Genomic DNA, 12,995 nt, shown 5'->3' with positions numbered 1-12,995 from the left:
ATTTTACGAGACAAAAACAACCCCTGTCGAGGGTGGAGTGAGATCGTTGGCGCAGACATATAATAGGGTAGATTCCGCGATATCACAAGTGAATATCGTTGTCGAAATGATAGAAGACTCCGAGGATGATTTTACTTTGGGTCAAAAGTACAGTGCAACCGTTGTTAAACAGATTGCAAGAAACGAGCGGTGATTTCTATCTTTATTCTTTGTGATCTGTGCTTGCTTTAGTCCTAAGTAATGAATGGCACAATTTAATTCAGTTGGGATCAATGGACGTTCCTAAAATGTGATTGGTTAATTCTATTTACGTGACCCTAGCAACGAAAATATCACATCGCAAAACATTTGTTCAAATCAACTCCATATCGACGTATTCTTTACCAACAGTCTTATCGTTTGGTCCATACGAAAAACTAATACGTTATAACCGCATGTACAAATCGTAAAATAAATTAAAACTTTTAAAAAGCCACAGCATAGTAACAACATTTACCTTGCGTTTCTACTTGGTGATAAACTAGTCTTATCAATTTTTTACATACGCGCTATTCAGTTTTTTAAAGTGACAATTTCTTATTTATTTGGCTCAAATTGGTTTCGTTAATTTTAAACACCCCTTCTTTTATTATTTGTTATCGTCACACTTCTCCATGTGATCTATTAAAGACAAAGTCAAAAATTTCAATTATTGTTCGTTATTTTAAATCACTTTTATGGCATATTAGGAAACCATAGTAACAATACAGCCCCTAAAAAACATCCCTAATACAGCCGGAAAACAGCATTTCAATATTCATCTTTCTACAAAGGGCTGTGTTGTTATGGTCACCTATGATCACGATTTGTCGAAGAACAGAGGGAAATTTCAAAAACAAGGGTGGAAGCTAATATTAAATAATTGTTGTCTAAAAATAACAACGCCCTTTGAGCCATCTTACGAAAAAGTTGTCCATCTCTGATCAATACCTCAAATCCCAGAGGTAATAATTACCGTATTTATTCAATTATGCGCCCTGGGTACCTCTTCAAGTTTTGCACCTTAAGAATGGGGGCTTATGCGTGGTGGGCGCGTATTCAATTTTCATACCCACAGGGGGCGCTTGATCGAATAAATACGGCTATTAAGGTACACCGAAAACACCTGCAATAGCACAATGCATTATTTCGTCTCTCTACAATTTAAAATTTGACTCAAAAACGACCGAAGTTCTCATATTATGTACAAAAATAACTTCTACCTTCCGCGTTGAAAATTTTCCTACACAATTCCTATCTATGAACTTGAATGAGAAAATGCGTTTCTAAATTAAATAAAATTTGAAAAGCTAAGTAATGCTGTTCGTCATAGGAGTACTTTCCAAATGAGACAGCATTCACACTGATAATCTTGGAATAAAGACTATGGAGAGGACACGAAAGTCACTTGTGCGTTCCCTCCCCCTGTTCGTCTCCGACAGGGAGTGCTGTAAACAAATTATTTCTCCCCATCTCCTCTACCCTGTGCAGCGCAATTTCATCCTGTATCCATCTCCTCCCCTTGATTGACAAGCTTACGGCTGCATGTGGTACAGAGCTGTTTATTAGCAAGCATCTGTTCAATAAGCTTGTCTCTCTCTTCAAGCTGCCGCCTCAGTTCACTAACTTCATCCATCCTAGCGTCCAGCTCTTCGTCTTTCTTCAACAGCATTTTCCGCAGTTCTATTATTTCAGACGCTTGTTCCTTGACCTTTTCCCTCAGGTGATCACTTAGTTGCTGTGGGAAGACCCATAAAACATCTAAGTTTTTTATATAAACAAATAAAGTGCTGTTCTGAACAAAAGTGCCGAAGGACCTATCCTATTCCTTTAGAAATGAAAGAGGGCTTAGTTAGTCGTTTTTCTCTGTTCCCCTCCATCCTCTATTGCCCCACCGCTTCAGGCCAGAGAATAAAAAGCTTAGCTAGAGAGAAGATAGGGGTACTTAGTTTAGCCCTCCGTCAAAGTTCTGATGAAGGAAAAACGCACGCCAATTTACATTACTAACTCAGTTGATAAAACCAAACCCCCCAGCCCCTCCACCGACGCAGTACCACAATTGCCTTAGACACTTACCCCTTTATTCATACGTGCTATACTTCTCTTGACATGAAAATGTCAAAACGACAAACCTTTAACAATCCTTTATACTGACAACAACAATACTGAAGCAGAGCTTCTAAGCACACTTATCAGAAAAGTTCAATCCAAGATGCAGTGTAACGAATTTTTTAACATAACCCTTATTTTTTTCGGCTTAAGTCCTCTACAGAGAGGGTTGGTTCTTCTTTCTGCAGATACTTGCTAGATATATCTTGTTATCCATTATTATATTTCAAGGTAGAAAACTACCTTTTATTAAAACTCGAAACATAACCGAACCAAACAAACGGAACAAAAACAAATATGCTACACAAATGAACGAAGAAAGAGACAAAAAAGGAAGAATCCAAACTTACCGTGTGCTTTGCTTTCAAGAAGCCAAGCTCAAGAAGAGACTCTGCTGTAGGCCGGTTGCCAGAGTTTTCAGCTACCATCTCCAATATCAGCTTAGACTACAACGAAACATGACAACACAAAGCGTCTTTTGACTTGTCATGATTTATAAAAAGTTTGAAACCAACCTGTTGCTTCGATAAATTGACAAAGAACATGTTTACTTGCATGCAAAACCATTCTCGATTTAGTTAAAAAGCGTATTCTAGCACTTGAGGTTTGTGACAAGTTTTAAAATGAATAGCAGCTAAACTGCTTTGTTCACCTTTTTTTATGATTCGCTCAATAATTGTAAAACAATTATCTTTCGATCTAGTAGGAGAGAAATCTTCCCCAAAAACTGTGTCGGCAGCCTATTAGTCAGAGAAACATTACCTTTTTAATACTCTGAACAGACTCTCCGGTAAAATTTCAATTGTAATCAATGACTAACCGATGCTGCAACAATTTTATTAACACAGTATTCACGTCTTCTGTTAAGTTACGTAACTTTGCCTGCAACATCTGACAAAAACCTTGCGCTAAGTTATATTAACAGCGAAGTAAGGAAACAATTTTGGGTAGAAATAGTAGAGATGGTAAGTTTTGAGCTCGTTAAAGAATTAAGAAAGATGTTTTTTCGTCTTGTCACAAGCGTGGGACAAAGGAAAAATTCTGAGTCCCCATGAGAAATCGAACCTCAAACCTTCGGATTTGCGCTCCGATGCTCTACCACTGAGCCTGGGGTTCAAAAAATACACCGGTCTCAATTCGCGGAGTCCATTCGCGATATCTTGATAAAAAATGTTTAATACTAAACGATTGAGTGCAGTCCCACTGGAGGATATTTGTAGCGGCACAAGAATAAACTTATCTTGTTATTTGTTCGGTGAATAAACGATCTTGGTAATATTCAACACCGGTCCCATGATAAGTCCAACGACCTTTCCGACAAAACATAAAGTCCACTGGATGAATTTTCCTTGGAGTTTCCAAAGGAAGCTTAGATTGCATTGGTTTTGCTTTAATTAGCTTTAATTGGCAACTTGGTCATCAACGTTTTACCCCACTTCAGGCTGTTTCCCTGTTTTTAGGTAATTTAGTGTTAACAACTGAGTTGAAAACGTAAGATAGCCACCGTAAAGGGTAAAAAGCTGACGATTCGAGCGTTAACCCTTCGTCAGAGCGATTGACGAAGGGCTAACGCTCGAAACGTCAGCTTTTTCACCCTTTAAGGCGGCTAATTTACGTTTTCAACTCAGTTGTTAACTCTAAATTACCTGCTTTACTCTCCCACCGATGCACCACCACCAGTTTCTTTAGAAACTTTCCCCTTTTATTCATTTGTTTACCTGTTTTTACTTTGATTTCTCATCGCCTCTTGGCGATATTTTTCTTTGCCTGATTGGCTGTCATGGTAACTTTGTTTCTGGCTTTACAAGAGGCGACCGAAAAGCGCTCAAAAAACGATACAGCCGAGGGAATGGACCCTAACTTGGCTGCGAAGCGCACCTATGTAACAAAGATGATTAAAATATGTTACTCTAACCTCTTCTGGCCATTTCTCACAGAAGTCTTCTGGTAACCTTCCCTGCCTGAGATCTTTTATACTCTTTACTCGTTCCATCTCAGTACCAAAAGGACGGTACAGCTCGAAGAGGATAATTCCCAAGCTGTAAATATCCGCCTAAGTCAGTTGAGCAAACAAAGAAAATCCGAAATATCTTGTTAAATTATAAGCAGACTTTTAGCTAAGATTACGATTACAACCCACTAAACCTTGGTTCTTACAATTTAGTCGAGATCAAAGGAAACGAATGACCTATGGAGTAACTTTGGTGAAAAACAGCGCTCAATTATGTTTCCACTTCAAAAAACTTTTGGCTCAGGGACTGCTCCTGGTCCATCGCCTCAACCAATCCGATACCTGAAAAAAGTAAAAACAACTCTGACTCCTGATTGCTTCCTCGTGATATTTTCCTTTCTCTTGATTCACCGTTGTCTTTACTCCGTTTTAGTATTCCGATACTCGATCGAAGAGCACTCTGCTGTGAGTCTTATAAATTCACCTTGTTATCGTATATGTTGTTCCTTAGTTGCTCAGGCGAAGCATAAGTGCATGTGCCAACACCAGCGGTGGGAACATCTTTACCAGAACATCCTGTTTGATATAATCAGATAAATGTTACCTTGCAACTTCGAAATTACAACAACACATTAAGCTGGTAATACAGCACTTTCATACCTGGAGAAAATAACGGGGTGAGTGGCTCAATCAAACTGGCCAGCGGACTACTAGCTCCAGGACTCACAACCACTTCTTTCCGAGCCAAACCAAAGTCACCGATTTTGACCTGGAAACTATATCGTTCTTCCTTTGGATGTCTGAGTCCTTGGAGAAAGATATTTCTTGGCTGGAAAAAGAGAGTGGTAATGAAATTACATTTGTGTGCGACTAAACTTCGCGTATACAAAGCACCTACTCGCAATTGTTACTAGCATCTTTCTTTGTGTCGACAGTTAATGTGTGGAATTTCTTTCCCAGAGAAGTCTTGCACGCTGGATCGTTGACTCTATTTCTTAATAATCGAAGACTTGCACGAATATTAAGTGAAATACTTGTGAACATGATATGTGAATCATTTCTAAAGTTTAGATTGTCGCCTTTCTTTAATGGCGGTCGTTTGTAAATTGGGTCAACCTCACGATTTTCACTGTTAAAGACATTTTGTTAAAGTTATTTTTTTAATCTCTTGCAAAAGCGATTGCGTAACAAATAAAAGCTTCAGATCTTTCCACCCTAACTTGGCCACTTGCTTCATCGTTGGATCGTTGGGGAAAAGAGAGAGAGAAAGATGAAGTAGAAACGAAAGAGTAGAAACGCACACTCGGTACACATTTCGTGATAGCTATATCACTTGCAGATGCTGTTACCTTCAAATCTCGATGAAGAAGCGCTTGAGAGTGAATGTAGCTCACACCTTCCACAACTTGGCGAAAAATTTCCACAACAGCTGATTTGTCGACTTGGCCGTCTGACAAGAAAGGAAGAAATAAAACGTTCAGTGAAATACTACCGATCGATACGAACTCTTTCCCTCGGTACTTACCAGTGGTGTGGGAGATTTCCTCGTTACGTTTCACCAGCCAGTCTCGCAGTGTTGTTGTGCAGAGCTGCATCTGAATAAACAGCAACATTCCTAGACGCTGATGACACAATGAATGAACATATTGAAACAAACAACGAAGGCCAACAACCACACAAACAAAAAAAGACATGCAATGTTCTTATTCTCTGACAGCGCTTCCCTAACACTCTCGCTTCCACTTTTTGTGTTTTTGCGGATAAAAATGAATAAAAAATAACCTTTTTGCGATGTTGTGTTTTAATGCAGTATATCTTTGAACTGATCTTCGTAAAGAGTTATTAAGAGAGAAGGGATATGGTAGACCAATTTTGCAGATCAAGGGCAATCTACAAAATTGGAAACCTGCTAACTTTCCACGTTACACTGTATCAGATTGGGTTTTAATCCGTAGATTCAGATTGTAATTGCATAAGAGCAGTTTTCAAAAGTGTCAAAAAAGCAAAACCAAAGTGATCACAATTACCGATCAGAAAAAAAATTGACGTTATCATCAACTAATGAAAACTCAAAGTAAAAGCGGACAACCAGCATAAGGCGCGGGAAAACGCGAGTGACCAAGCTGGAATTGGTTTTAGTTTTGTATCTGATTGGTTTTTGATGGCGGCACGAGCTTTCTAAACCAATCACAGAGCGAAGTTGAGCAAACCAATTGAAATAAAAATTTCTCTAATAATCTCAAAAAACATTTCACCTTACTAACGGCTGTACTTTTCAGTATGCTCTCTGCGAATGCACTGCTCTGATCGCTACTCAGCTCGTTGCTTTGTTCATCATCAATACCGTGACGGTCACTATCTTTAGCCATGGAGCCTAAGCTTGAACTGGACGCTGATCGACGCATGCTGCGACGTGAAGCATGATAAGGGGCCGTGCTTTTACGAGTATTATTGGTGCTCCTGAGGTTGGTTGAATGGATCTTGCCCAAGTGACTTTCAGCTGTGAATTGAAAATAATAGTTAAAAGCGAACAAGCAGTACACCATTCACTCTGCGACCCTCAGTTTCTTCGGCTTAAATTTAACGATATTTTCAGTAAAGAAAGAAAATATTGGTAGAGAAAAAACTGGAGCGCAACATTGGGAGTGGAGCGGGGTCAAGCTGTTTCAACAAAATTTGAAGAAGGCTGTGGGTTTGAATGTGAGAAGAGTCTTGCGTAGTGATAGGATTAGAAATTTCAGAGGTGTTGTGTGTGTAAATAGATTGAGGGAGATCGTAGCATTTCTGATATCAAATTCACCACTATTCTAAATCTATCTCATTACTTACATGTTCTCTTTGCCACTTGCGTAAACCAGCAAAAGCGACTCGGTTACCGTACCAGAATCCAGTCGTTTCGCACCCACGGATGTTTCGTATTCAGCGGATTCGTATCCAAATTCAGACGATTCGTACCCAGTTTGAGTCGGTTTCTGCCCAATCAGCTGGTCGATTCGTACCCGCCGAAACATTCAGTGACGATCAAAATCTAGGAGATTCCACGAAATACCTCACGCGCGAATGTGAACAGACGTCGATTGTTACAAGCGAAAACATACTCACAAGGAAAACATAGTTGATGACCATGGGTACGAAACGGCTAAACAGACTAGGTATACGAATGATCCCAGCAGGGTACGAATCAACTGAGTACGAAACGTCCTTGGGTATAAAACGACTGGTAAGCATCATACCATGGGCACCACGCTGCTTTCCTTCCGCCTGGCTCCCAGTCCCCACTGAGTCATCATCAGCCATGAACACAATGCCACTATTAGAGGGATCCTGAGATGAACTTTCAAACACTATGCTGTTTTGGCTATCTTGACTAACTTCCATGATCCTGAAAAGAGAGACGTGTCTAACCTTTTAACCCCTTGGAGTGACTGGCATGTAATTTCTCCCTATGATATAACCCCTAAATCACTCATTAAGGTCACGAGAATAAAGGACATGATCACTAACAGAACAAGCTCTTGATTTTCAAACTGATTCTCCTGGTCAGCACCTTAGGAAATGTATAGGGAATAGTGTAGAGAATATGCACACTGATGTAAGGGTGAGAGGAGTTAAAGAGACGTTTGTCGACTTCAAATTGAGCACAACGTAAATACAAGTTAAAGATTACCTGCACCTTGTGTAAAATTCAGTTTCTCAGTTTTCTGTGGCTGATTTCCTTTCAGTCAAACCTAATTCATTTTGACATGTTTTGCTGGTGTAATGGGGTTTTAGGAGTTTTGCCCTGGGAATGAACAACAAAGCAAGACGGCAGCCTCCCATAACACAAGTTCCAGATGAAGAAAATTTTTTGAACATTTGTTGCAAGCCTAGGACAAAAAAAGTCCGAGTTCCCACTAAGCCAGGATTCAAACCACCTACCTTCTAGCTTTCTAGACAGATGCTCCACCAGAGAGCTACAGAGAACAGGCCAGTAATTTACGTGGTGGAACAGGTTCACACATGTGCTGACAAATTCAAGTTTACTAAAGAAGGGTACCTACCTGTGAATTCCATTTAAAGAAGAAAGGTCACTGAATTCCTGAAGACTTGTGGGAACCGTAGCTACTCCTGACGAGAAAAGTACTCCAATCAGTCACCATCTACAACCTTTTCTGAAACCTCTTATCATAACTGGTGTCAGAGAGAATTAAGTCGAAGATACCTTATGAGAGCAGAAAGAACACAAATTATGTTATTCTAAAGTTTTACGAGCAAAATAGGGATCGATATCAGTATCTGGGCAACTGCCCACCTTCCCCTCCCCTGACCCAACATTAACCCTAACTTGTTATCAATTGACTGTTGTTGAGTTAGGGGAGGGGTAGGTGGGCAGTTGCCCAGATACTAATATTGATCCCAAAATAGTTTTCCACACACAAAATTAAACACCTTTTCCTCTCTGTATGGATCCTTTAACCCCCCAAGGGTGACCAACATGTAATTTCTCCTACAGTATCACCCCTGAATCCACATTGAGGTCATGAGAATAAATGAAATGATCACCAGTTAAAGATTTTCCCAATTTTTAACCAAATTCTCCTTGTCTGCACCCTAGGAAATGTATTGAGAACAGTAAGGAGAATGTGCATACTGATCTTCGGGTGTAAAGGGTTAATCCCCCGTTAAGCTCTTTTTGAACTGTTTCTGTTTACATGCACCAGTTCTTTGACTGGTTTCAATTCCTTGCAAGGTATGGTTTTTATTTTTTCCAATGGTTTACAAAGATTTTTCCTTACTGGGCATAGTAGTGCTGACAGTATCTGTTGTCACATACTCTAGCCATGCTGCATGATATCCAACAACATTACTGTGACTTAGGTTTGCCAGAACTTTGACCTCTCGCAAAACCTATATGCAAGAAACAAAGGCATGCAAGTGTTACTGTGTCCTATTCTATAGTAATGGCTGTGATATGCAAGCCCCCCCCCCCCCCACCCCATCCTGGGTGGGAAGCTTCATCAGGAGGTTAACCCCCCTAGAATTTCATCCAGCCTCCCTGAAAAATCACTGGTATCCATTTATCTTCCTAAGTGGAGAGAGGCATGGTGAAAGTAAAGTGTTTTGCCCAAGAATATAACATACAATGACCTGGCCAGGCTTTGAACCCAGACCTCTTGACCCAGAGTCCAGCACACGTAATTATGTAAAAAACTCATATGGCTTACAAAGGTACAGTTACTGTGTATGGAGTACTGGATTTTTGTGCATACCTTTAAACAAAGATCAGGATTTGTTTCTTTAAGTGGAACCTTTTTTACTGCATACTCTCTTCCATCAAGTTTGTTTTTCACCTTAAAAGAAACAAACAAAAAGTAACTTCAGTCTTGAGTTTTATACTTAATAAATGTGCAAGAAGCATGATGATAAAAACTTCCACCTACTCCCAAAGCTATGGTTAGGCCACAAACCTTGAAAACACTTCCAAAGCCTCCTTTACCAAGTCTTATGATCTCGACAAACTCCTCCTTGTAACGAGAAGTTCCATTTTGCAAAAGATCCTGCATTTTATGGGGAGCAGATAGGCTCCTGAAGAGACAAACCAGGGTGAAATCAAAAGAAAATAAATAACTCTGGGGATTGAATTCACATAATTAGAAACATTTATCCAAACAAGACAGTTCATTTCTGCTCTAAGGAAAACAAGTGAGTGTATAACCACCAAATTTCTTACCTACACATACATCTGCCAAAAGGGCCCTTATTCCTCAACCCAGATGGGAAACTAAGGAGCTGAAATTTCAGTAACATATCAAACACATTAAAAAACATTTTTCATACTTTCAACCTGAGTTCCTGTAAATTATACTCCTCATCCTGACCCAAAGGGAGAGCCACATGAGGTTGTGAGGCAGAGGATGTGGCTGCATTGCAGAGTTAAGGCACAGTTATATTGAAAAGGCAAAAAATTCTCAAATGGTGTGTGTAGGGTAATAATTGACAGGCACAACAAACCAATCAGCACATAAGGTTCAGAGTATGACATCATTATTTTTTCTCAAGATTTTCACATTATGGTTGATTAACCAGTTCAGGTGTTTCATCTGCTTATTTAACCTACAAAAAAGGTTGATGTACTGATGTACCTTTTTGAAATGTGTTAAGTTGAACAAGGTTTGTTTTCCCCCACTGTTTGTTTTATTTATCACAAAAGGGGAAAATGACAGGAGTATGCAATTTGGCTCAAGGATTAGAAAACTCCAGATATATTCATTACAACCTCATATATTCCAACAGTGTCCCACTACCAATTTCAAGTCCAAAATGCAATGGCATAAACATGCTTTCTTACATCTGTTCCAGTGGTCCTTGCAGCCGCTTGCATGAGATCACTGAAAGCTGTTTTGTATTTCTCCCTGATAACACTGAATTCCTCAAGAAACGAAAAGGGGGGCATCACCTGGAAAAAGTAAATCAGTTGAATAATGTAACCTCTTAACCCTTTGACTCCTAAGAATGACTAGTATATCACGACTCCTTACAATATCAGTCGTACCATGACTTGACAACTTTTTTGCAGCAGTTTTACATCTCACAGAGCAGTATGCTAGACAGTGTCCACTTTTCTTTCCCTGCTTGTGTCTTCCAGTATGGCCCATGAAAGGGTTTTTCTTGGAAAACCATTTTTCAGCAATAGCATGCTCAAGACCTTACATGTATTAAACAGAAGTACAATGAACAGGAGTTAAAAACAAGTGCATACCTTCATCTTCACAAGCTGCTGACAGATAACTGCAAAAAAAAAAGTTCTTGTCAATTAAATTCCACTTTCATTGCATTAAAAATAGAGAACACTTAAAAGGTACAGTCTACACCAATTTTCAGCCAAGAAGAAGTTAATGACATTTTATCAATTCATACTTGTTTCCAACATAATTCAGAAGGATATGTGAGAGTCACAGGTACACCAGGCCCTATGACAGAGATAGTCTGACACAAAAGCTCAAAATCTGCCCAGTGAGAGTCACATGTACACCAGGCCCTATGACAGAGATAGTCTGACACAAAATCTCAAAATCTGCCTAAAGATTTCATAGAAGTGACTGACCTTCCATTTGATCCACTACATTGCATTAAGTGAGACCTTTTTTTTCCCATAGATTGTTATTAAAAGACCATGTTACTAATTTGCTGCAGTCTAATTTAGTTTACAATATTACATCAATTATCAAAATACTATTTACATGTAGCTATAGCATTGACTCTTATAGATATGACTGTTCAAACCTATATTTATGATAAATCTGCACAGCATCTCAGTGGATCCTATCAGTGACTATTACAGTTCTCTAAAACAAATTTGACTCATATATTTTGTGTTCAGTATTTCCAAAGTGTGACACTTACCATTAAAGATCTTCTTGCTTTTCTCTGGATCAGTCTCATACAGAGAACAGAGATGTTCCAGTAGAGAAACTAACAACAGATAGTTAGGCACTCTGCCTTCCAAAGCTTGCACACCGGTGGAAGGGTCTTTATTGGGGACATATGTATCTGAGAGATCAGCATCTGTCAAAAACACAGAATTAGTTACAGTGGAACTTCCCCACAATGAGGAAAAGGGAGGTGGATGTTATAGAAAGGTGCCCATTGCTGAGGGTAGCAAAGTGGAGGAAGGGTTCTGATCACATTTCATGCACTTAAGTACAGGTATGCATATTCTCCATACTGTTCTCTATACATTTGGTACAAACAGAACAAGGAGAATTTGCTTGGCAATAAAGAGCTTCTTTAGTTAGTGATCATTTCCTTTATTTTCATGACCCTTAAATTTGATTCTGAGGTAGTACTGTAAAGAGAAATAAGATGTTAGTCTCTCTCAGGGGTCAAAGGGCAAAGAAGGAGTATCAGTACTTTGTTATCGTCATATTTTCCTATTGACTACCAAACTATATACTCATGAAAGTCAAGGGCACATTACTGCTGAACGTTGACTGTAAACAATGAATCACCCTATATATCATACTTATTGCTAATTTCATGATCAGGTGATGATCACACCTACAATCACGCCCACAAAAACACCTTTATCACGTCCAAGATATTAGTAATTTGATAACACAGTGATCATCAATCTATCTTCAAATTACGGAAGGCTGATTCATGCTACCACGAAAATTCATTTAGGCAAAATCATACCGTTGTTTATTCACACATAAATTGACAAATAAATATGTAAAAACCTGTCGAATATCTTCGATGCATGCTATGATTTGAGACAATTGAAAGTGTACCGTTAAGTAAGTAACCGCTTCTTAAAGAGTAATCCGAGTCATTCTAGTGATAACACACCTGGTTATGGTCTCAGACTTACTAAAAGGGAGAGCTGTACATAGCATTGTACATTTGTATACGATTTACTGCAGTTCATGTTCGCTTTACACCAAAAATTGTAAGTCGCAACAGTTCAACTAATCACGTACGACGGAAGTTGAGCTGAATCGAGAAGGATCGAATCACTGATAACTGCTTAGACGATTCCCGCAAGTAGAATTAATGCTGTTTTACCGCCCTAAGATACAAAAAAATGAGGAACATCTTGTCCTTGCAAAATTCGACTTAAGTTACGCTGCGCTTACCCTGAAACTCGGTCAAGCGAGCTGGAAGACGAGGAGGCTCCAGTTTGGAGCGAGTCCACTTCGATCTTGTGTTCCATGCCATATTTCACAAATTTAGCAGACATAAGAGCCCGATGTCTTCATTTTCAAGCAATTAAAAACCGAAAAAGCGTAAACCAAAACATCGTAACCTTAAATGCAATAATACGAAATTATTACATGGTTACGAAAACCTTTCTGCAAACTATGCTATTTTGACAGGTACATGTCATCAGACTAATCGAGAGGCTACCAAGCAATCGAAAAATCTTTGCGCGGCTGCT

General features: G+C 39.2%; 1 protein-coding gene across 1 annotated transcript; it reads right to left on the bottom strand.

Moving 5' to 3' along the window:
- Positions 1–170: 170 nt before the first annotated feature.
- On the bottom strand, positions 171–12,930 carry LOC131799382 (eukaryotic translation initiation factor 2-alpha kinase 1). Its single transcript, XM_059117111.2, has 18 exons — positions 12,694–12,930; positions 11,462–11,623; positions 10,818–10,846; positions 10,407–10,514; positions 9,789–9,847; positions 9,526–9,643; positions 9,328–9,408; positions 8,854–8,965; positions 8,119–8,185; positions 7,312–7,460; positions 6,334–6,578; positions 5,604–5,700; positions 5,428–5,528; positions 4,739–4,907; positions 4,563–4,654; positions 4,043–4,180; positions 2,478–2,573; positions 171–1,756 (listed from the first exon to the last, which is right to left on the bottom strand). The coding sequence occupies exons 1-18, from the start codon at positions 12,773–12,775 to the stop codon at positions 1,517–1,519; spliced, it is 2,145 nt and encodes a 714-aa protein (XP_058973094.2). The 5' UTR covers positions 12,776–12,930; the 3' UTR covers positions 171–1,516.
- Positions 12,931–12,995: the final 65 nt, after the last annotated feature.

The sequence above is a fragment of the Pocillopora verrucosa genome, chromosome 3 (genome assembly GCF_036669915.1).
Source record: "Pocillopora verrucosa isolate sample1 chromosome 3, ASM3666991v2, whole genome shotgun sequence".
Classification (NCBI taxonomy): domain Eukaryota; kingdom Metazoa; phylum Cnidaria; class Anthozoa; order Scleractinia; family Pocilloporidae; genus Pocillopora; species Pocillopora verrucosa.
The sequence above is the reverse complement of the archived record's forward strand: the minus strand, read 5'-3'. Positions and strand labels throughout refer to the sequence as shown.

Excerpts from the sequence above, each read along its gene's own strand:
- LOC131799382 (XM_059117111.2), bottom strand. The coding sequence starts at position 12,775 with ATGGCATGGAACACAAGATCGAAGTGGACTCGCTCCAAACTGGAGCCT. Across the intron at positions 11,624-12,693 it reads TCGCTTGACCGAGTTTCAGG|ATGCTGATCTCTCAGATACA; the intron begins GTAAGCGCAGCG and ends TGTTTTTGACAG. Across the intron at positions 2,574-4,042 it reads GTGAGAAATGGCCAGAAGAG|TCTAAGCTGATATTGGAGAT; the intron begins GTTAGAGTAACA and ends GTTTCGTTGTAG.